Raw genomic sequence first — 23,949 nt, forward strand, 5'->3', positions numbered from 1 at the left:
CAATTTTCATGACCACAGGACATCTCGAATCACAATACAATGACTATAGTGATGTGGGAAATAAGGCAGCTAATTTGAGCTCAGCAAACTTCCACAAACAGCAATGTGACCATCTATTTTTAGTTGATTCATGTTGATTGAGGGATAAATATTGACTAGGGAAACTCCCTTACTCCTGCTCCAATGAGTGCTATGGGATCTTTTATAGCCATTCAAGCAGATCGATGGGGCCTCAGTTGAATACCTCACCTGAGAGATGGCTCCTCCAATAATGCAGTGCATTCTCAGTATGCTCAAAACCGAGAGTGGGACAAGAATCTGGGATCTTGTGATTGAGAGACAGTTATGCTACTACCTGAACCATAGTTGATGCATAGCAGCATAGAAAATACGAGTAGACCATTTTGCCTTTCGAGCCTGCTCCGCCATTCAGTTTGATCATGCTGATTCTGTATCTCAGTTCCCCCCACACTCTCCCCATATCTCTTGACATCTTTTAGAATCTGGAAATCTATTTATTTTCTTAAGTATATTCAGTGACTTGGCCTCCACAGCCTTCTGTGGTAGAGAGTTCCACAGGTTCATCACCCTGAGTGAAATAGTTTCTCCTCATCTCAATCCTAAATGGTCTCCCCTTTATGCTGAGCCTGTGACTCCTTGTTCTAGACCCTGAACCAAAGGGAACATTCAGTCTGTCCAGCCTGTCAGAATTTTATGTTTCAATGAGATACCCCCTCATTCTTTTAAACCTAATGAATACAGATCTAGCTGACCCATTCGCTCCTTGTACAATAATCCTGCCTTTCCAGGAATCAGTCTGGTAAATCTTCACTCCCTCTGTAACGAGTATATCCTTTCTCAAGTAAAAAAAAACAAAACTGCACAAGCTACTCTAGGTACGGCCTCAGTAGTGAGGTGGGAGAAGATAGAAGTTTTTTTTCTCCTTGGACAAAGGGAGATTGAGGACAATTTGATAGAGGAATTCAAGATTGTGACCAGTTTAGATAAAACAAAGAAAAGTTATTCCCATTAGCTGATGGTACAAAGTCTTGAGAATGCTGATTTTAAGGTTGTGGCAAGAAGTGCAATGGGGTTGTAAGGAAGAAATGTGATGACCTGCGACACTCCGCTTATGAGGATGGCAGAAAGAAGATGACCTCTGATTTCAAAGGAAGCTGGATGGACAGTTGAGGGGAAAGTATATGCTTTGGGGATAGACCAGAGTTGTGAAATTGACAGGATTGTTTCATAGAAAGCCAAGATAGCCTCCGTGGGCCGAATGGCCTCTTTCAGTGCCATTATGACTTTAACCCTCTGTCCTCCATCAATATTCTTGTACCATGTGACCATAAGGTTGTTTATCAAGTTTTTAGCATGGTAATCAAGCTCCAGTCAACATCTGTCCAGAACAAACAGGTTCACTCACAACATCAAAACAAAACTAACGGGGTAAGTTAAACTCAAAATCAGCAAATCTCTTCTGTAGTTAATAAGCCCCCTGAAAATCATGGTCAGCAATATATCACTGCAACTTTGGGATGTGAAAAAGAGTTGTCGTCTTTCACTTGACCACAATTTCTTTCACATCCCTTGCCCTTCCCCCTGTACTTTCATGTTGATTGTATTTCGGGGAATAAATCAAATTTTGAAACTTTAGCCATAATTTTGTGAGAAATTGTCCGATTTTTGTCTACATTTTCAAATCTCCAGTTGATTGAAGCAACTCTTTGGCTGGATCTGATTTGAAGATCACAAAGCTGGCAATTTTCACAAATTGCCATTGTATGTTTCGATGAATCACCAGCCTCTGCTGAAACAGAAAGGGTCTCTGGCTTCCGTTGGTCTTTTATGCTTTCCTTTGGTTCAAATTTGACTGCCCCCTAAAAGTTCTCCTACTGACACTTGGCCCACCTCATTCCCAAGAAGCAAGTCTAGCAATGCTGTACAAAATTCTCCTGAAGAAAATTTAGAAACTTTTGGCCCTATTTGCTCTTTACCCTGCTGGTATCCTTGTCTGTGTTCAGATAATTAAAGTGCCCCGTTATAATTGCTATATAATTCTTGCACCCCTCCATAATTTTCTTGCAAGCTTTTTGCTTCCCTCTAGTTTGTGGGCTATAGACTACATTAAACACTTAAATTGCATCTTTTTTTTGTCCCTAGCTCTAGTCAAATTGATTCTGATCTTGACGATTCTGTGACAATCTCTTTATATAGAAGTGCAATGCTCTCCTAAATCAGTACTACCCCTCTGCTCCCTCCTCTTCCTTTTCTATCTTCCCCGAACACCTTGTAGCCTGGAATATTAACCCACAACCCCCGCCCCCCCCCCCAATCCTATCCTTCCTTGAACCAGATCTTTGTTATTGCCACAACATCATTTCACGTAGCAATCTCCGCCAGTATCTCTCCAATCTTATTGACCACATCTGTATATTTGTATACTTGAAGTAACCCTGAACCTTCTTCCTTACTCTGACCCCACCTATTAACTTAGCATTCTCTATTCTAGTGCTCCCTATTCTCTCCCAGCATTCAGTGCAGTTTGGTGTTCCTCTCTGAATTTTTCTTCCCAGGCCCCTGCTCTTGCCCGACAGCCCTATCAAACCGCCCTGCAAGGAACTCCGTCCTGGCTCTGTTTAGATCTGTGCAGCTGAGCTACTTGTGATGCTGTAGACTTGGCTCTTGCCAGTTATCAGAGCTCATTGTGGTACAGCGAGTAAAGGAATTGCAGTGCCACACTCAGCTATTCCGAGGATTTCACCAAGATTACTGGCATGGAGCACAGAATTGGCCAAGATCACTGGGGAAAACTGAATTGGATTTGACTGAGACGCCCTTCAGAGTTGTGCAATGGTTGCTCACACTGTTGAAGTTCATGATAAAGAACAGATGTTTTGTTAAGAGCTACTGAAACTGTGATGGAAACAACTCCTGTGAAAGTTTTTGGAGGAAGTGGTAGTAGCTGGGTTTTTAGTGAGTTTTCTTGTTTTGGCACAAGAGGGCTAAAGTCCATTTTGTCTTGTGTGTTTTTTTTTACCCCCCACAGTGTGAACAACATCTCTTCTTTAGTGGATTTTCAATACTGTCAGAATATTAGTGAGCTTTACCTCCGGAAAAACAATATTCAAAGCCTGGCAGAGATCTGCTACCTGAAGGGGCTACACCGCCTAAGAGTGCTGTGGTTGTCGGAAAACCCGTGTTGTGGCACAGACCCCCACAAATACAGAATGACTGTTTTGCGGAACCTGCCTCAGCTACAGAAGCTGGATAATCAAGGTACTGACATAAAATAAAAGCTAATAACGTGCTTGATTACAGCATCATTGGACTGGATATATTTTCCAGTGATTGTTTGGAGCCTAGTTCATGACGTTTGTTCTGGAATTGGAACTGGTATTAGAGTCATAGAACATAGAAAAAGTACAGCACAGACAGGCCCTTCAGTCCACAAGTTGCACTGATGATAGCCATACCTACTAGGCTTACCTATAACCCTCAATTCTACTAAATCTTATGTACTCGTCCAAAAGTCTCTTGAAAGACCCTATCGAATCTGCCTCCACTACCACCGATGGCAGCTGATTCCACTCGCCCACCACCCTCTGAGTGAAAAACTTACCCCTGACATCTCCTCTGTGCCTACTCCCCAGCAGCTGAAACCTGTGTCCTCTCGTAGCAATCGTTCCAGCCCTGGGAAAAAGCCACTGAGAATCCACACAATCTATACCTCTCAACATCTTATACACTTCCATCAGGTCACCTCTCATCCTTCGTCTCTCTAAGGACAAAAGACTGAGCTCCCTCAACCTATCCTCATAAGGCATGCCACCCAATCCTGGCAACATCCTTGTAAATCTCCTCTGCACCCTTTCAATGGCTTCCACATCCTTCCTGTAGTGAGGTGACCAGAACTGAGCACAGTATTCTGAGAGGCCTGACTAGGGTCTTATAATGCTGCAACATTACCTCCTGACTCCTAAACTCAATCCCTCGATTGATGAAGGCCAGTACACCATACGCCTTCTTAACCGCACCCTCTACCTGCGAGGCTGATTTAAGAGTCCTATGGACCCGGACCCCAAGATCCTTCTGATCCTCTACACTGCTAAGAGTTTTACCCTTGATATTGTATTCCTTCGTCCCATTTGACCTGCCACAATGTACCACCACACATTTATCTGGGTTGAAGGCCATCTGCCACTTCTCTGTCCAGCCTTGCATCCTATCTATGTCATGCTGCAACTTCTGACATCCCTCCAAACTATCTACAACACCTCTAATCTTTGTGTCGTCAGCAAACTTACCAACCCATTCCTCCACTTCCTCATCCAGGTCATCTATGAAAATTACATACAGCAAGGGTCCCAGAACAGATTCCTGGGGCACTCCACTGGTGACCGACCTCCATGCAGAAAAGGACCCATCTACAACCACTCTCTGCCTTCTGCGGGCAAGCCAGTTCTGGATCCACAAAGCAACAGCCCCTTGGATCCCATGCCCTCTCACCTTCTCAAGAAGTCTTGCATGGGGGACCTTTATTGATCACCTTGCTGAAATCCACATAAATCACATCTACCGCTCTTCCTTTGTCAATGTATTTTGTCACATTTTCAAAGAACTCAACCAGGTCATAGAGGTTTACAGCGTGGAAACAGGCCCTTCGGCCCAACTTGTCTATGCCACCCTTTTTTTTTAAACCCCTAAGCTAATCCCAATTGCCTGCCTTTGGCCCATATCCCTCTATACCCATCGTACCCATGCAACTATCTAAATGCTTTTTTTAAAAGATGAAATTGTATCCACCTCTACTACTACCTCTGGCAGCTTGTTCCAGACACTCAGCACTCTCTGAGAAAATTGCCCCTCTGGACACTTTTGTATCTCTCCCCTCTCACCTTAAACCTGTGCCCTCTAGTTTTAGATTTCCTTATCTTTGGGAAAAGATATTGACTATCTACCTTGACTATGCCCCTCATTATTTTATAAGGTCACCCTCAGCCTCCTATGCTCCAAGAAAAAGGTCCCAGTCTATCCAGCCTCTCCTTATAACTCAAACCATCAAGTCCTGGTAGCGTCCTAATAAATCTGTTCTGCACTCTTTCTAGTTTAATAATATCCTTTCTATAATAGGGTGACCAGAATAGCACACAGTATTCCAAGTGTAGCTTTACCAATGTATTGTACAACTTCAACAAGACGTCCCAACTCCTGTATTCAGTGTTCTGACCGATGAAACCAAGCATGCCGGATGCCGCCTTCACCACTCTGTCCACCTGTGACTCCACTTTCAAGGAGCTATGAACGTGTACTCCTAGATCTTTGTTCTGTAACTGTCTCCAATGTCCTCCCATTAACTATGTAAGCCCTGCCCTGGTTCAATCTACCAAAATGCATCACTTCATATTTGTCTAAACTAAACTCCATCTGCCATTCCTCAGTCCACTGTTCCAATTGATCAAGATCCTGCTGTAATTGGAGGTAACCTTACTCACTACGCTATGCCATCATCTGCAAACTTACTAACCATGCCTCCTATGTTCTCATCCAAATTATTAATATAAATGAAAATAACAGTGGGCCCAGCACTGATCCCTGAGGCACACCGCTGGTCACAGGCCTCCAGTATGAACAACAACTCTCTACAACCACCTTCTGGCTTCTGTCAAGAAACCAACTTTGTATCCATTTAGCTACCTCACCCTGGATCCTGTGAGATTTAACTTTATGCAACAACCTACTATGCAGTACCTTGTCAAAGGCCTTGCTAAAGTCCATGTAGACAACATCAACTGCACTGCCCTCATCTACCTTCTTGGTTACCCCTTCAAAAAACTCAATCGAATTTGTGAGACATGATTTTCCACTCACAAAGCCATCCTGACTGTCCCTAATCAGTCTTTGCGTCTCTAAATGCCTGTAGATCCTGTGTCTCAAAATATTTTCCAACAATTTACCCACCACAAATGTGAGGTTCGCTGGCCTGTAGTTACCTGGCTTTTCCCTACAGCCCTTTTTAAACAAAGGCACAACACAGTGAAGAATAATGCAAAAATGTATTTAGCGTAGCCACCATTTCTTTTGGCTGTTATCAATTCACCCGCCTCATTCAGTAGAGGTCCCACATTTACCTAAGCTGCTTCCTATTTACTTATCCATAGAAACTCTAGTGTTTGTTTGTATGCTGCATGCAGGCTTTATATCAAAATTCATTCTCTCCCTTCTCATGAGCTTTTTAACCTATTGCTGTAGGATCCTAGAATCTTCCCAGTCCCCTGTTCTACCACTATCCCTTGCCATTCTGTATATCCCTGCTTTTCAGTTTAACTTATCCTTGCCCTCCTGTGTTAACCATGGATTTTGCCTCTTTCTCACGGAACCCCTCTTCCTGGTTGGGATAAACTCGTGCTGAGCGTTTTGGACCAGCTGTTTGAATATCTGCTACTGCTCATCCACTGGCCTGTACCTTAGCTTGTTTACCCAGTTCACCTTAGACAACTGCTCTGTCAAAACATTATAATTGCTCTTATTTAAGTTGAAGTTATTGAACAAAGAGAATAAAGAACAAAGAAAATTATAGCACAGGAACAGGCCCTTCGGCCCTCCAAGCTTGCACCGACCATGCTGCCCGACTGAACTAAAACCCCCTACCCTTCTAGGGACCATGTCCCTCTATTCCAATCCTATTCATGTATTTGTCAAGACGCCCCTTAAAACTCACTATCATATCCGCTTCCACTACCTCCCCCAGCAGTGAGTTCCAGGCACCCACTACTGTGTAAAAATAAATCTGCCTCGTACATCTTCTTTAAACCTTGCCCATCTATCGCACCTTACAACCTGTGCCCCCTAGTAATTAACTCTTACACCCTGGGAAAAAGCTTCTGACTATCCACTCTGTCCATGTCTCTCATAATCTTATAGACCTCTATCAGGTCTCCCCTCAAACTCCGTCGTTACAATGAGAACAAACCAAGTTTTGCCAACTCTCCTCATAGCTAATGCCCCCCCCACTACCAGGCAACATCCTGGTAAATCTTTTCTGTACCCTCTCCAAAGCCTCCACATCCTTCTGGTATTGTGGCGACCAGAATTGAACACTACATTCCAAGTGCAGCCTAACTAAAGTTCTATACGGCTGCCAATTTTTAAACTCAGCGCCCTGGCCGATGAAGGCAAGCATGCCATATGCCTTCTTGACTACCTTCTCCACCTGCATTGCCACTTTCAGTGACCCGTGTACTGTACACCCAGATCCTTTTGCCTATCAATACTCTTAAGGGTTCTGCCATTTACTGTATATTTCCTATCTGTATTAAACCTTCCAAAATGTATTACCACACATTTGTCCAGATTAAACTCCATCTGCCATCTCTCCGCCCAAATCTCCAACTGATCTGTATCCTCTGACGGTCTTCATCGCTATCCACAAATCAACCAACCTTTGTGTCATCCACAAACTTATTAATCAATCCAGTTATGTTACTCAATGAAGACACTGAGAAATTGTTAAAACATATTTCAAGACTTTTCTTTATCTGTAACACAGTTGTTGAAATCATTTGAAAGCTTACAGCAATTTTCTCCTGATTTATGAGCATTGAATCACATCCACAGAATGCCCAAATGTTATATTGAAGGGTAGTTTCATGGCATGCCAACACTGGGAACTAAGCTCTGTATCTAACTGGTGTAGTCCCTGTCCTTGGAATGTTTGAGATGGTTTCCTTGCACTTGTGAATCTCTACATTGGCCTGAGCTAAGGATGCCTTCAGTGGTCACAGGCAAGTTGGTTCAATTCTGACTAAACATAGGAACTAGAGGCAACATTTTGGTCACAACTACTTTCTGTGGTAATGAATTCCACGCATTCAGCACTCCGTGTGAAGAAGTTTCTCCTCACCTCAGTTCTGAAAGGCTTATCCTTTATCCTCAAACTTTGACCCCTCATTCTGGACACTTTTTAATGCACCCCCTCCCTGTCTAACCCTTTGGAATGCACGCACACACGTTCTAGCTGTAACTTGGCCGGAGCTAGACTCTTGTCGCAACGTCTGCTCGTTCACAATCCACTTGTCTGTCACACATTTTCCAAGTTGAGGTTAGTTGGGAAACTCGGCCATCGATTTAGTGAGGCTAAATTGAGAAATTGTAGTTCTGTCATTGGGCAGGTTAGCAATTAGCTAACCTGCCAATTAACCATTGGCTTCAAATTGTTGAGGTGGGAATTTCCCTATCCAAAGAGTCTTTGTTAATGAAATACTTCTCTGTAAGTGGTGGAAGAGAAAAATATCTTTGTTTTAAATTGTTCAGTACTTGAAATGGAGTTTCAGGGCTCACGGAAACAGTTGGAATTAAGTTTAGAGTCAGTACACACACAATTGGGGAAATGTTTTGGGATCTGTAACAAAAGAACATTACAGCGCAGTACAGGCCCTTTGGCCCTCGATGTTGCGCCAACCTGTGGAACCAATCTAATGACCCTCTAACCTAAACTATTCCAATGTTATCCATATGCCTATCCACTGACCATTCGAACGCCCTTAAAGTTGGCGAGCCCACAACTGCTGCAGGCAGGGCATTCCATGCCCTTGCTACCCTCTGAGTAAAGAACCTACCTCTGACATCTGTCCTATAACAGGACATGATCAGATTCAACAGTGACCATTGTCTAGAATCATATGGATAAAGAATGGCAGAGGTACAGAGGGAAGTGCGTGGCTTTCAGCAACTTTGAGGTTGGAGGTGGCAGAAGGAAATTCAGGTCCCAGTTAACGCAGGTTCTTACTGAAAATTTGTAATTCATCTGTTGTAGTGGTGACCGAGGAAGAGCTGGCTCAAGCTTCAGAGGATGGAGACGAGATAGCTGCCGTGCTAAACAAAGAGCCCATGGAGCCAACAAGGCATCACTCCAGGAGGGAATCTGGCACCTCAGAACCAAGCACCGAAACAGAAAGTGATGTCTTAAGTTTCAGAATGGAAGAGACAAAGTGAGGGGACAGGAACAACTCTGTTTTTGAATTCAAGCAGGGTTCACTGACATACAAAGTGCTTGTGTATCAGTGAACTGTGTTTGAAACAGGTTCCACATTTCCACCACCTCCTGGATGAAAAATATTTCCTCAGTCCCCTTTAAATCACTTACTCCTTGCCTTTAGACCAATGTCCTCTGGCCTTAGACACCTCTGTTATGGGGGAAAGATTCTTAAGATCTACCCTATCTGTGCCTCTATCAGATCTTCCTCAGCCTCCTCTGCTCCAGGGAAAACAAACCCAGCTTATCTAGTGTCTCCTCAAAGCCAAAACTTTCCATCCCTGGCAACATCCAAGAGCTATTTTTAACTCGTTCATGAAAACATACAATGTTTTGGCCTCAACTGCTTTCTGTGGTAGCAAAATCCACAGACTTACCTGGATAACTAAATTTCTTCTCCTCTCATTCCTAAAAGGTTTACCTCTTAACCTTAGACTGTGACCCCTGATTAAGAACAAAGAACAACCCAGCACAGGAAACAGGCCCTTCGGCCCAACGAGCCCGCGCCGCCGCATCACCCTACACCTATTCTACCCTGCGTGTCTACGAATGGAACCCCTAACTTTTCTAAACTCCCTCACCATCAGGAACACATTTCCTGCATTTACCTTATCTAGACCTGTTAGAATTTTATAGGTTATTATGAGATTTCCCCCCTTATTCTTCTAAACTTCCAGCTAATCTAACCTTAACTGACTTGATCTCTTATGTGTCCCGCCGTCCCAGGAATCAGTCTGGTAAACTTTCAGTGCACTCCCTTCGTAGCAAGAACGTCCTTCCTCAGATAAGGAGACTAAAACTGCACATAATATTCCAGGTGTAGCTTCACCAAGGCCTGTATAATTACAGCAAGACGTCCCTGCCCCTTTACTCTAATCCTCTCACTGTGAAGGCCAACCAAAGATGGATAGAAAACTGATAGGAAACAGTAGGAATAAACGTGTCACTTTGTGAATGGCAGGCAGTGACTTGCGGCGTACCTTGGGGATCAGTGCTATGAATCCAGCACTGAATTCGTAGCTTGCCTCTTTATTGACTGGTGTATGAAGGTACCCAGGTCTTGTTGCACATTCCTCTCTCAATTTATAGCTATTCAGATGCTGATCTGCCTCCCTGTTTTTCCTATCCAGTGGATAACCTCACATTTATCCACATTATACTGCATCTACCATGAATTTGCTCACTCACTCAGCTTGTCCAAATCACACTGAAGCATCTCTGCATCCTCCTCACAGCTCACCCTCCCACCCAGCTTTGTCATCTGCAAATTTGGAGATATTACATTTAGTTTCCACATCTAAATCATTAATTTATATTGTGAATAGCTAGATTCATAGCACTGATCTGTGGGGTACCCCACAAGTCACTGCCTGCCATTCAGAAAGTGACTTGTTTGTTTCTACTGTTTCCTATCAGCTTTCTATCTCCTACACTACCCCTCCAATCCCATAGGTTTCAGCTTTACACACTAATCTCTTATGTGGGACTTTTGTCTAAAATCTGCTGAAAATCCAAATAAACCACATACATTGGTTTCCCACCATTAATACAACTAGGTACATCCTCAAAGATTTCCAGTAGACTTGTCAAACGTGATTTCCCTTTTTGTAAATCCGTGCTGATTCTGTCCAAATTCTGCCATGTTTAACAAGTGCTATAAAATCTTTAATGATGGATTCTAGAATTTTCCCATTACTGATGTCTGGCTGACTGCTCTATAATTCCCTGTTATTTTTTCTCTACCCCCCCCCCCCCCCCCCCCCCCCCCTCCCAATGGTGGGATTACATTAGCTACCCTGCAATCTATAGAAACTGATCCAGAGTTTATAGAAAGAGTTTATTGGAAGATGACCATTAATGCATCCACTATTTCTAGGGTCACTTCCTTAAGCGTTCTGGAATATAGTTGATCATAAGACCATAAGACATAGGAGCAGAATTAGGCCACTCAGCCCATCAAGTCCACTTCACCATTCAATCCGAGGCTGATATTTTTCTCATTGCATTCTCCTGCCTTTTCCCCATAACCCCTGATCCCCTTATTAATCAAGAACCTATCTATCTCTGTCTTAAAGTCACTCAATGACCTAACCTCCACAGCCTTTTGCAGCCAAGATTTCCACAGATCTTTTACAGAGTAGTGGGTGCCTGGAACTCGTTGCCGGGGAGATAGTGAAAGCGGATGCGGTAGTGACTTTTAATGGGGGGTCTTGGCAAGTACATGAATAGGCTGGAAATAGAGGGATATAGTCCCCTGAAGGGTAGGGGGTTTTAGTTAAGTCAGGCAGCATGATCAGTGCAGGCTTGAAGGGCCTATTCCTGTGCTGTAATTTTCTTCATTCTATTTATCACTCTCTAGCTGAAGAAATTCCTCCTTATCTCTGTTTTACAGGATTGTCTCTTTAGCCTAAGGTTGGACCCTCAGGGTTCTAGTTTTTTCCTAGTGGAAATGTCCTCTCCAGGTCCACTCTATCCAGGCCTCCAGTGTTCTGTAAGTTTCGATAAGATCTTCCTTCTAAACTCCGAATACAGTTCCAGAGTCCTCAACTGTTCTTCACGTAACAAGCTCTTCATTCCAAGAATCATTCTTGTGAACCTCTGGACCCTTTCCAAGGCCAGCACATTCTCACTTAGATATGGAGCCCACAACTGTTCATAATACTCCAAATGGGGTCTGACCACAGCCTTGTACAGCCTCAGAAGTACATCCCTGCCCTTGTATCCTAGCCCTCTCAACATGAATGCTAACATTGCATTTGCCTTCCTAACTGCCGACTGAACCTGCACGCTAACCTTAAGAGAATCTTGAACAATGATTCCCAAGTTCCTTTGTGTTTCTGATTTCCTAAGAATTTTCCCATTTAGGAAATAGTCTAAGCCTCTATTCCTCCTCCCAAAGTGCATAACCTCACACTTTTCCACATTGCATTCCATCTGCCATTTCTTTGCCCATTCTCCAAACCTGTCCTTCTGCAGCCCCTCCCCCCCACTTCCTCAGTGCTACCTCCGTCTACATATCTTTGTATTGTCTGCAAAATTAGCAACAGTGCCTTCAGTTCCTTCCTCTAAATCATTAATGTATATTGTGAAAGATTGTGGTCCCAGCACTGGCCCCTGAGGCATATCACTATTCACCAATTACCATCGTGAAAAAAATCCCTTTATCCTTACCCTCTGCCTTCTGTCAGTCAGCCAATCCTCTATCCATGCCAGGATCTTACCCTTAACACCATGGGCACTTATTTAACAGTCATGTGGCACCTTGTCAAAGACTTTCTGGAAATCTAAATAAATTGTGGCCACTGGTTCTCCTTTATCTAACTTCCTTGTTACCTCCTCAAAGAACTCTAACAGATTTGTCAGACACGACCTCCCCTTGACCAAGCCATGCTGATTCAGCCCTACTTTATCATGCACTTCTAAGTACTTTGCGATCTCGTCTTTAATAATGGATTCTAAAATCTTGCCAATGACTAACCAGGCTATAATTTCCCTCCTGCTGCCTCCTTTCTTAAACAGCAGTGTTACATTCGCTACTTTCCAGTCTTCTGGTACACTCCCTGCCTCCAGTGATTCCTGAAGGATCACCACCAATGCCTCCACAATTTCCTCAGCTATCTCTTTTAGAACCCTGCGGTGCAGTCCATCCGGTCCAGGTGGTTTATCCACCTTCAGACCTTTCAGTTTCCCCAGAACCTTCTCCTTGGTGATGGCCACTACACTCACTTGTGCCTCCTGACTCCTGGAGCTCTGGCATCCCACTGGTATCTTCCATCCTGAAGACTGACGCAAAGTAACTATTCAGCTCCTCTGCCATTGCTTTGTTTCCTATTATTTCTCCAGCCTCATTTTCCAGTGGTCCAATGGCTATTTTTGCCCCTCTCTTACATATATAGAAAAAAAAAGCTTCCTGTTTTTTTTTATATTACTAGCTAGCTTACACTCATTTCAAGTTCTCTCCCCTACCCCACTAATCCTTGCCACTTTGTATGCTTTTTCTTTTGCTTTTATGCTGTCCTTGACTTCCCTTCTCAGCCATGGATGCCTCGTCCTCCCCTTTAGCATCTTTCCTCCTCCTTGGGATGAATTTCTGTTGTGCTTCCTGAAAAAACTCTCAAAAACTCCTGCCATTGCTGTTCCACTGTCTTTCCTGATAGTCTCCCTTTCCAAACAACTCTGCCCAGCTCCTCCCTCATATCTTTGTAGTTATCTTTATAATACCATTACATCTGATTCCAGCTTCTCCCTCTCAAACTGCAGGGTAAGTTCTATCATATTATGGTCACTCCTGCCTAAGGGTTCCTTCATCTTAAGTTCCCTAATCAAATCTGCCTCATTACACAGCACCAAATCCAGAATTGTCTGTTCCCTAATAAGCTTTGCTCCAAAAAAACCATCTCTTAGACATTCCCCAAGTTCGTTTTCTTGGGATCTACTACCTACTTGATTTTCCCAGACTACCTACATATTGAAGTCCCCCATTATTATTGTAATATTGCCTTTTTTATATGCCTTTTCTATCTCCTGTTTTATTTTCTGCCCCATATCCTGACTACTGCTGGGGGTCTGTATATAACTCCCATCAGGTTCTTTTTACCTTTGTGATTCCTCAACCCCACCCACAAATTCTATGCCTTCTGATCCTATATCACTTCTTGCTATCGATTTTAACTTCATTCCTTACTAACAATGCAACCCTGCCCTCTTTGCCCATCTGCCTGTCTTTCCAATAGGACATATATCCTTAGATATTTAGATTCCAGTTCTCTTGAGCCATGTCTCTGTGATGCCCACAAGATCAATGTGCGCAACAAGTTCATTTACCTTGTTCTATATATTTAGGTACAACACCCTCAGTCCTGCATTGACCATCTCCCTTCTCATACTTGTCATCTTTTTTGCTCTGCCTGAGTTTAGATTTCTGTCACCTTTTAAACTCTCTATTCTAATACGTGGTCTGGAAACTTCTTACTAACCCGCCCCCCCCGAGCCCTCAGCTCCATTAACCTGCACTGCTACCCTTTCCTTTCACTTTGATTTTCTAATTCTCCATACAATTGAAGCATTCCCCCCCCCCCCCCCACCCTCCAAACCCACCCAAAGGACTCTGGTCCCAGCACAATTCAGATGAAGATGATCCCATCGGAACAGGTCCCCTCTTCCCCAATACTGCTGCCAATGTCCCATGAGTTCAAACTCATTCCTCCACACCAACCTTTGAGCCTCCTTTAATCTTATTGACCCTGTGCCAATTAGCTCGTGGCTCAGATAGTAATCCAGAGATTATTACCTTTTTGGTTCTGCTTTATAATTTGGCTCCAAGCTGTTTCTACTCCCTTAGCAGAACCTTTGTTCCTGTTCTACCTATGTCATTGGTAGCTATATGGACCATGACAACTGGATCTTTACCCTCCCACTCCAAGTTCCTCTGCAGCCCAGATGAGATATCCCAAACCCGAGCACCAGACAAGCAACACAACCTTTGGGATTCTCAATCCTGGTCACAGAGAACAGTGTCAATGCCCCGAACTATACTATCCCCAATTACCACTACATTCCTTTTTCCTGTCCCCACATGTACCAGGGTGCTGTGGTCAGGTTGCTCATCCTCCCTGCAGTTCCCATCCCCATCCACACAGGGAGCAAGAATCTCGAACCTGTTGGACAAGTTCAGAGGGCTATAGAGGGAGTACAGCAAAGGTTTACCAGGTTCATTCCTGGGATTGCAGGTCTAAGTTGGTTAGGATCATATTCACTGGAGTTTAGAGTGAGAGGGGATCTCATAGAAACTTATAACTTTCTAACATGCTTAGAAAAGGTCCATTCAGAAAGAATGTTCCCAATTGGGGGGAGGAATCCAGAACTAGGGGGTCATAGTTTAAGAATGAAGGGTAAACCTTTCAGTACTGAAGTAAGGAGAAATTTCTTCACCAAGAGGGTGGTAAATGTGTGGAATTCACTGCCACAGTGTATTTGAGGCCAAAACATTCTGATTTCAAGAAGAATTTTGATATAGTTCTTGGGGCTAAAGGGACCAAGGGATATGGGGGGAAAGGGGCAATCAGGAAATTGAATTTGATTAAAATGAATGGCAGAGTAGGTTCGAATGGCCAAATCCTACTTCTAGTTTCTATTTCTCCACTGTGCAATCTGTATGGGACCAGTGGACCTTATAATGACAATAGGATGTCTTTAAAAACCTTTTAGAAAAGCAATTCATTCATAAAAATAAACTTGACTGACCTGAGAGCCGGTATCCATTAGAATGCTGGAACAGCTGATCCCCTTGACAGCTCTGACTCTCTGATCTATCACTTTTACAATGCTTAAGATAAAGAAACTTCAGGTGTTTGAAATTTCTACTAAAGCTTTAAAGAGTCTGGATGATTGACACTTTCTTAAAAATTGCTTTAACTACAGGCCAATAAATGAATGTGTTTTAAAGCTTTTTTTAACACCTGCTATAGGGTTCAGTGGTTCTATACAGAGTATATAGATGTCAATGTACATGAAAGTGCTTGGCATGCAGGCTAGGACAATGGGGAAGGGGGCTGAGTGGAGGGGCATAGCTTGGCATGGAGCATATGAGGGACCATCGACTAAAGGGGCTTGGTTTGGCCATGGGTAAGAACTTTTGAACTTAACTTTAAGAAGGTGCCCTCACCCAGATACTTGTGAAGTGCCATGAACCACAAGTCCTTTAATAACTGGCCCAACTCCACAAAAACTATGGAGGATGAGAACCTGCCTTTCCCCACTATATAGCTGGACAGGTCAGGAGTGCAAGGTGCAGGCTTGTGATCTGAGCCAACCCATAACCTTAAAGGACACCGATGGAAATTGGAACGCACGGGATTGATAATCCAGGAATCGGATCCTGGTTGCCACTTTTACCCCTCTGGAGTCTCCCCAACACTGAAAATCCAGCCTGTGTGTATTCCAACTCCAGAGGGGATCCAGTGTGCCACAACCAATTTATTTTGGCCACAATAAGAAACACAACATGGAGGTTCTTATGGTTGTAGACAGAACTGGCCATTTACCTTCCCAAATGTAGGGGAACATTTACTGATCGCATTTATTTTTTTTTAGTAAAATCCGTGAGGAACTTGGAATGAAACCACTGGGAAGAGACAAATTTTCCTCCTCTGTTGCAGTGAAGGAACTAAATGCCTGCAATGGCACCAAAAGGGTAAGAAATTTGTTGTGCATTTTGAGGGAATAATGGAATCTACGTTCATCTAATTCTGTAGCATAGGAGAACATCAGGCCCATCTGTGAATGAGCCATCAATTGGTCCCACAGCCTTGCAAAAATTTTCCCCTTTTAAATTCCTTTCTGTAAGTTATTTAATTTACTTTAAGCTCCCTTTCTGGCAGTGCGTTCCAAATCATAACCACTTGCTCATTAATAAAGGGAAATCCACATGTTAACTCTAGTTCGTTTGCCCTCTTGTTGCCTATTTTACTATCACTGGAAATGGTTTCTCCCTGGGTACTCTCAAATTCTCCATCATTTTGAGCACCTATTTGATCTGCCTTTTAACTGTTGTAGGAGAAAGTCCCTATATTTTAGTCCCTCCGTGTATCTGAAGTCCCTTATCCTTGGCGTTGGTGTAGTGAATCTTCTCTTCAACCTTTCAACAAAGCATGGCGTGGAGGTTCTTACAGCTGTTGATAGAACAGGTTACTGACCTATCCAATACTAGAGCAGCATTTACTGATCTAACTGGTTTTTACTCTGGTAAAATCCATGGGAAACTTGGAATGAAATCTGAAGTGTGATGCCCAGAGGGGGGACAGTATTCCAGCTTGGGCCATGCCAGTGATTTATAAAGATTCAACATTACTTCCTTGCTTTTCGATCTATCAACTTATAAAGCTGAGGATTCCTTTTTGCCTTTTTAACTACCTTCTCAAATTATCCTGCCACTTTTGAGGGTGTGCACTCCCAGCTCTCTCTGTTCCTGACTCCTGTAATTTATACTGCCTTTCCTCATCCTTCCTCCACACTAATTTCATCTATCATGTGTCTGCCTGATTCACCAGCCCTCCTTCAGACTGTTACTAACATCCTCGTTATTTACGGCATTTCAGAGTTTCATGTCATCTGCAAACCATTCACGTACATACAAATAAAGCAGCTGACACTGACTGCTTGGGGAGCTCCAATCTAGCTCTCTCTAGTCTAGAACGTAACTGTCTACCACCATACTATTCAATTTTCTCAATGTTGTATCTGTGCTGCTATTACCTTTTTATATTTCCATGGGGTGGCCAATTTCTAAGGCTGCACGGTGGCACAGTGGTTAGCACTATTGTCTCTCAGCGCCATGGACCCAGATTCAATTCCAGCCTTGGGTGACTGTATGGTGTTTGCACCACCTTCCCATGCCTGCGTGGGTTTCCTCTGGATGCCACAGTCCAGTGATGTGCAGGTTAGGTGCTTGGACGTGCGTTAGTGACCCAAGGTGTATAGGTTGGGGGATTAGCAGGATAAATGTGTGGGGCTGTGGGATAAAGCAGGGAATGGTACTGGGCAAAAATACTGAGTTGGTGCAGATCAATGGGCCAAATGGCCACCTTCTGCACTGTAGGGATTCTATGATTCTGTAGCATATTTCATCAAATAACTTTTGACTGTGCAACCCTCCATTGCTTCACCAGAATCAGTTGGATATGATTTATCTTTAAGTCCGTGCAGACTTCCATTAATTGACCAGTAGTTTTCCATGATGTTTCCCCATGACTTAGTGTTGGGCTGACTGGCCAATAGTTCCCAAGGTTATCCCTCTCTTTTATTTTTGTATGTGAAACAGTGATCCTCCAGTCCTATGGCACCTCTTCCAAGGATAGAGAGGATTGAAAGATTGTGGCCAGAGCTTCCAAAAGTCTCCTTGATTCCCTCAGCAGCTGAGGATGTATCACATGGTCTTTGTGTTTTGAGTGCTGTTCAATTGTTTTGGTATTTCTTCTCAAATCTATTTTATCCCATCCAATTTCTCCACTACACCTTTGTAGAACAAAATACTAACAGTGTATTCTGTGAGGTTAGGAAAAGCAGTTGGGATTTAAAAGGCTATCAGTTGGTGAGGAGAGTCCTGTAAAAGAATCAATTAGAACAGAGGGGAGTGTGTTGGACATGGGTGTCACTGGCTAGCCAGTATTTATTGCCCATCCTTATTTGCCCTTGGCGGGGCCATTTCGGAGGTTAACTGAGAGACAGCTACATTGCTGTGGCTCAAGTCACATGTAGACCAGGTAGGGATGGTATGTTTCCTTCCCTAAAGGACATTATTGAACCAGACGGGTTTTTCCGACACTGGTTTCAGTAGGTTCTTAATTCCAGATTTTTTTTTATTGAATTCAATTCTACCATGTGCTGTGGTGGGATGCGAACCCGGATTCCCAGATCATGAACTGAATTTCTGGATTAATAGTCCAGTGATAATACCACTAGTACATTGCCTCTCTGAACAGGAGAAGGAGCAGAAAGCAATTGGTAAATCAAACTTGACTAATCTGATTTTATTGATGAAATAGAGAGGGTTGATGAGAGCAGCACAGAGGGAGAATGTGTATAGATAGCACTGTTGACGGGCAGACAATGCATTACTTTCAGGTTTTGTTGCAATTAATAAATGTAAAATTGCAGTTAATTGAGTTCAGTATTCTTCTTTTACAGTCCACCTCCAATGTGCTGAGTGCTGTTCTTCTGCTATTGAAAGAGTTAGATGGAGATGGGCTGGAGATCGTGCACAGAACAACAGAGCATAAACTGCGAGTGTTGCACAAGAAAGAGACTGAACAGGACAGATGAACGGGTCTCCTGTAGGTGCTGTTTCAAAATGCAACGAAAATATCTGAAAATAAAAGCAAGGACTTGAAGAAGTGAAAAAGATTTTCACTGCAGGATTCACATCCGGTGTTGTTGGTCTTAGAGGATATTTACCAAATGCTATATGTACATCCTATCAAGCAAGGAACTGCTTACTGGGGCCAGAAGCTGAACCCAATTTTCCCATCCTGTCTGCCGCGAGAAATGTAGACCATGCAAAGGTCCATTAACCTCAGGTGGGGTTTTCTGGTCTGGAGCGAGCACAGTCGGAAGATCCAGCCCACAATGCTGTCTTTGTAATCATCACTCATGGCATAACAAAAGCTAGAATTCATCCGTTAACCATGGCGTTGCTGCAGTTCCAACTGGAAAGAGAAATGATGTTATTATGTAAAAGGTAGCTGCATGATAAACAGGAATGGGTGCAAGGAAAAAACATGTAACGCTTATTACATATCCACAGGCTGAAGAATATTGCTTGTCAGGTTTTTTGACTATTTTTGTCCTGATGATACTTGTATCCAATGTTTTGGTATCCATTCTTGCCACAAGTGTTGATCTGAATAGAAATCTCGTGTGAAAACACTTTTTACAGTCAGTACAGCTATTGTACAGGCCCTGACTAGAGTAAGAACAGGAAAGCCAAGGTTGATATCCACAATATCTGTGATTTCAAATCACTGTCCAGAGTCTTTTGATAGAAAGCAACTGGTATGGACATTTGCTTTGAGCCAGTGATGTCCCTCTTGGTTGAACAGCCTGCCTCTGTATGATCAGGTCACCATGGAATTAAACCAGTATCTGAAACTGCTATTGATGGAGGACTACAGAAAAATTACTATCACAACATTATTAAAGTGGGTTTAAATCTATTCATGCCACAGATTCTATAAACTAGTCGAATTTTGTCCTCTTGTAATCTGAACTGAAACTAGGAGCCTCATTATTCCCAGAATTGTACTTTTAAAGATGCTGAATTTATTGCTATTGTATCCATGAACTCCACAAAGCTTTTGCAAAAACATCTTAATGGAAAAAGCTCACTAGAATTGTTAAGTGTATGATGATTGTACATTGGGTTTGTGAGATGTAATTGAAACAGACTGACAGTACTTACTAAAACTGAAAGTTTTAGTAAGTAGTAAAAGTTTTAGTAAGTTAGTAAATTCTTGCTGATTGCCATGATCTTTTCCTCCATAAAGGATGATTCAATTATTTCCTATCCATTTGGGGAAGATACTTTTTAAGATAGATTCACTCAAATTTGCTTCCATTTAACTGAAAACAAAGCAAAGTTCTGTTGTTCTGGTAGCATCTTTGGAGAGAGAGAGAGAGAAACCAGCATTATCACTTCAAATCCAGTATGACTGTCTTTAGTTAATATTAATCCTGTTTCACTCCAGACAGCCTGCCTGACCTGCTGAGTATTTCCAGCACTTTCCATTTTTATTTCAATCTCCAGCAGCCACAATATTTTGTTTTGGATGAGAATGTGGAAAATAAGGAATTTCCCCCAGCTCCAGCACGATGCCACAACTAAACACATCTTTCTCTCTTCCGTGCACCCCTCAATCAGCGTCCTGCAGGTACTGCTCCCTCCGTATCTATTCCTCACCCTCTTCCCATAGCACTTTGTCATGCCGCTGCAGAAGATGCAACACTTGCCCTTTTATCTCCTCCTTCCTCACTGTCCAAGGCCCCAAACACTCCTTCCATTTGAACTTCCTCCAATTTACTGTATTCGCTGCTCCCAGTGCAGTGGGCGGACAGTGACTGCTTTGCAGAATACTCCATCTGCAAGCATAATCCCAACCCCATGTGATTTGATTGATTGATTGTATTGGGATGCAGTGAAAAATTCTTGTTTCTCACACTGTACAGCTAAAACATACTATTCATAGAGTACACGGGGCAAAGGAAAGGAGAGGGTGCTGAATATAGTGTTGCAATTACAGATAGGATGTAGATCAAGATCAGCTTAATATATAGTGGGTCCATTTCAAAAGTCTGATGGCAGTAGGGAAGAAGCTGTTCTTGAGTCAGTTGGTACACGTTCTGAGACTTTGGTATCTTTCCTGATGGAAGAGAGTATGTCTGGAGTGCATGGGGTTCTTGGTTATGCTGGCTGTTTTTCCAAGACAGCAGGAGCTGTGGACCAAATCAGTGGATGGAAGGCTGGTTTGCGTGATGGACTGGGCTGCGTTCACAATACTTTGTAGTTTCTTGTGGTCTTGGTCAGAGCAGGAGCCATACCAAGCTGTGCTACATTTGGAAAGGATGCTTCCTACTGTACATGTGTGAAAATTGGTGAGAGTTATAGTGGACATGCCGAATTTCCTTAACCTCATGAGAAAGTAGAGGGGTTGGTGAGCTTTCTTAATGATAGTGCCGGTGTAGAGGGACCAGGACAGGTTGTTTGTGATTCAAACACCTAGAAACTTAAAGCTCTCAACCATTTCCGCTTCATCCCCATTGATGTAGACAAATGCATATCCTCCACTACGCTTCCTGAAGTCGATGACTATCTCCTTTTGTTTTACTGACATTGAGGGAGAGATTATTGTCATTGCACCAGATTCTCTATTTCTTTCCTGTACTCCATTTTATCGTTGTTTGAGATCCGACCCACTACGGTTGAAGATTGAGTTGGAGGGGAATTTGGCCACGCTATCATAAGTATATGAGGAGTAGGATAAGGGGCTGAAGGCACAGCCTTGCAGGGCACTGGTGTCGAGGATAATCATGGAGCAGATGTCATTACTGATTGCAGTCTGTGTGTTAGGAAGTCTAGGATTCAGTTGACCACCTCAAAATAATCCCACTCTTTCACTAAACGTGAGCCCTCATCTGTATCCCAGAGAGTGGTTTAATATGTAGCACATCCAAGCACCTAGCTAAAGCAATCTGATTGTGTAGTTGATCATAAGACAGTGTGCCGGCCAGGATTTCAGCGTCAAGTAGATGCCAGATCCTTGAACTTGCGCTCACTAGGCAGTCATTGACAGAAATAAGGTCTTTGGAGGCTGATGGTCAAGCATGCCTTCTTCCCTTAGCCCCTGCAAACAGACCCTCAGGAAGATTGAGGCTGCATTTATTACATATGTGTGTACTCCATATAGAAAGGAGAGAGGTGGGTAAAATTGTGATGGCTGTGCAAAGCTCACCAAAAGGAAAAGTTTCACTCTCATCAAGAAGGGTCAGCAGGACCCATTCTACATACAGAGAATGTGGCTCACAGATACATTGTGTGTAGGCAGCTCCCAAGACCGAGGATCCACAAAGCATGTGTGTCTTTTCTGCAGGTAAGCAGGAGATAGCGATGCCATAACTCAGCATGTCCAGGTTGGTCACAACTGCTGCATTCTCCAGGGGCTGGTGCCGTAGAGACTGGGAGTATAACCATCGCCGGTGGCTTTGATGTCAGCACCACTCTGAAGTTCTACGTGAGTTGCTATTTCCAGGGCTCCGCTGTGGACCTCTGGAATTTCTCAAGCTGCCAGGGGTAAGTGCATGCCCTTTTAGCCAAGGTCCAGGTTAAGTGCGGGTTCGTGAAAGATCAAGCAAGCCAGGGAACTAGACCACTGGGTTTTGCTGCTATTTCTGGATTCCCACAAGTGCAGGTGGCATTGACATATAAAAACTCCCTAGAAATGGATACTACAATACATCCACAGGAAAGGGTTCATGTCTCAATGTGCAGCCTGTCATTGGTCACAAGCAACAAATCATACAGGTTTGTGCAAGATACTTAGGAATATTCAAACAAGGAGTAGGCGTATACAATTCACCCATTTAATAAGATCACTGCCAATCTGCTAACCACAAATCTGCATCCCACCTAACCCCATAACCTATCACCCCCCACCTTCCTTACCAAGAATTTATCCACCCCGCCTTAAAAATATTCAAAGATTCTGCTTCCACTAAACTCCAAACCTTCCAAAGACTCTCAACCCATCAGGACAAAAAAAACTAATCTCTGTTTAAAAATGAGGTCACTGATTTGAAACAATGACTCATATTTCTCATCCTAGGCTCTCCTACAAGAGGAAACATCCTTGCAACAGCCACCTTGTCAAGCCTTCTCAGGATCTTATATGATTCACTCAAGTTGCCTCCGCTTCTTCTAAAGTCCAGTGGATACTAACCTAGCGTATCCACCCTTTCCTTCCCACCCATTCTAGACATTAGTCTGGTAAACTTTCTCTGAAATGGAGTCTCACTAGAATCCTATGTAATCAAAGCTTAACCTCTACTTTTGTCTTCTGTTCTCCTTGCAATAAATGATAACATTCTATTATTAACTTTCCTAATTACTTGTACCCAAATGCTATCCTTTTGTGATTCAAGCACTGGAACACCCAGATCCCTCTGCATCTCAGAGCTCTTACCATTTAGATAATATGCTTCTTTTTCATTCCTTCCACCAAAATGCACACTTTCATGTTTTCCTGTATTCTATGTCATTTTCCAGATCTTTAATCACTCACTTAGACAGTTCTATCCCTGCTAATAATGTTTACACCCTATAGCAATATTCCACAATAACCTTTTGATGTGATACCTTATCAAATGCCTTCTGGAAATTTAAGTACAGTACATCCACCAGTTCCCCTTTTTACACAGCACACGTTATTTCCTCAAAGTACACCAATAAGTTGACTGAGCACAAGCACGTCCTTGCACAAAACTGTGTTCACTCTCCAGGTGATCCAATTGTCTCCTTGTAGCCACTTTAACAGCAGCTTCTTCCTATGACAAGATAAGCTAACTGCCTGTGGTTCCCCACATTCTGTCTCCCTCCCTTTTTGAATAATGGAGTTATTTTTGCTACCTTCCAATCTAATTGGACCTTCCCTGAACCTAGGGAGTTTTGGAAAATTTAAACCAATGTATCAACTATCTCACCAAAAACTTATTTTAAGACCTTTTGGATGAAGTGAGCTTAGTTGTAAGCTCACAGCTTCAACAATTTATTCAGTACCACTTCTCTGGTGCCTATAATTTTCCTGAGCTCCTCCTTTGCTTCTATTTCCTGGTGTATAACATCTTTGGGAATGATATTTGTATCCTGTATA

At 43.0% G+C, this 23,949-nt stretch overlaps 1 protein-coding gene across 4 annotated transcripts in view; it reads left to right on the forward strand.

The window, feature by feature from the left end:
- Positions 1–23,949, forward strand: part of cfap410 (cilia and flagella associated protein 410) — a 70,880-nt gene extending 46,931 nt beyond the window's left edge. For all 4 annotated transcript variants that reach the window (XM_080198492.1, XM_080198489.1, XM_080198490.1 and 1 more), the window contains 4 exons: positions 3,050–3,279; positions 8,816–8,990; positions 16,127–16,226; positions 18,719–23,949. In XM_080198492.1, the coding sequence (XP_080054618.1) occupies positions 3,050–3,279; positions 8,816–8,990; positions 16,127–16,226; positions 18,719–18,853 (640 nt within the window). In that variant the 3' untranslated portion in view covers positions 18,854–23,949. The remainder of the gene's footprint in view (positions 1–3,049; positions 3,280–8,815; positions 8,991–16,126; positions 16,227–18,718) is intronic.

The sequence above is a fragment of the Carcharhinus amblyrhynchos genome, chromosome 11 (genome assembly GCF_965287045.1).
Source record: "Carcharhinus amblyrhynchos chromosome 11, sCarAmb.v2.hapA, whole genome shotgun sequence".
Classification (NCBI taxonomy): Eukaryota; Metazoa; Chordata; class Chondrichthyes; order Carcharhiniformes; family Carcharhinidae; genus Carcharhinus; species Carcharhinus amblyrhynchos.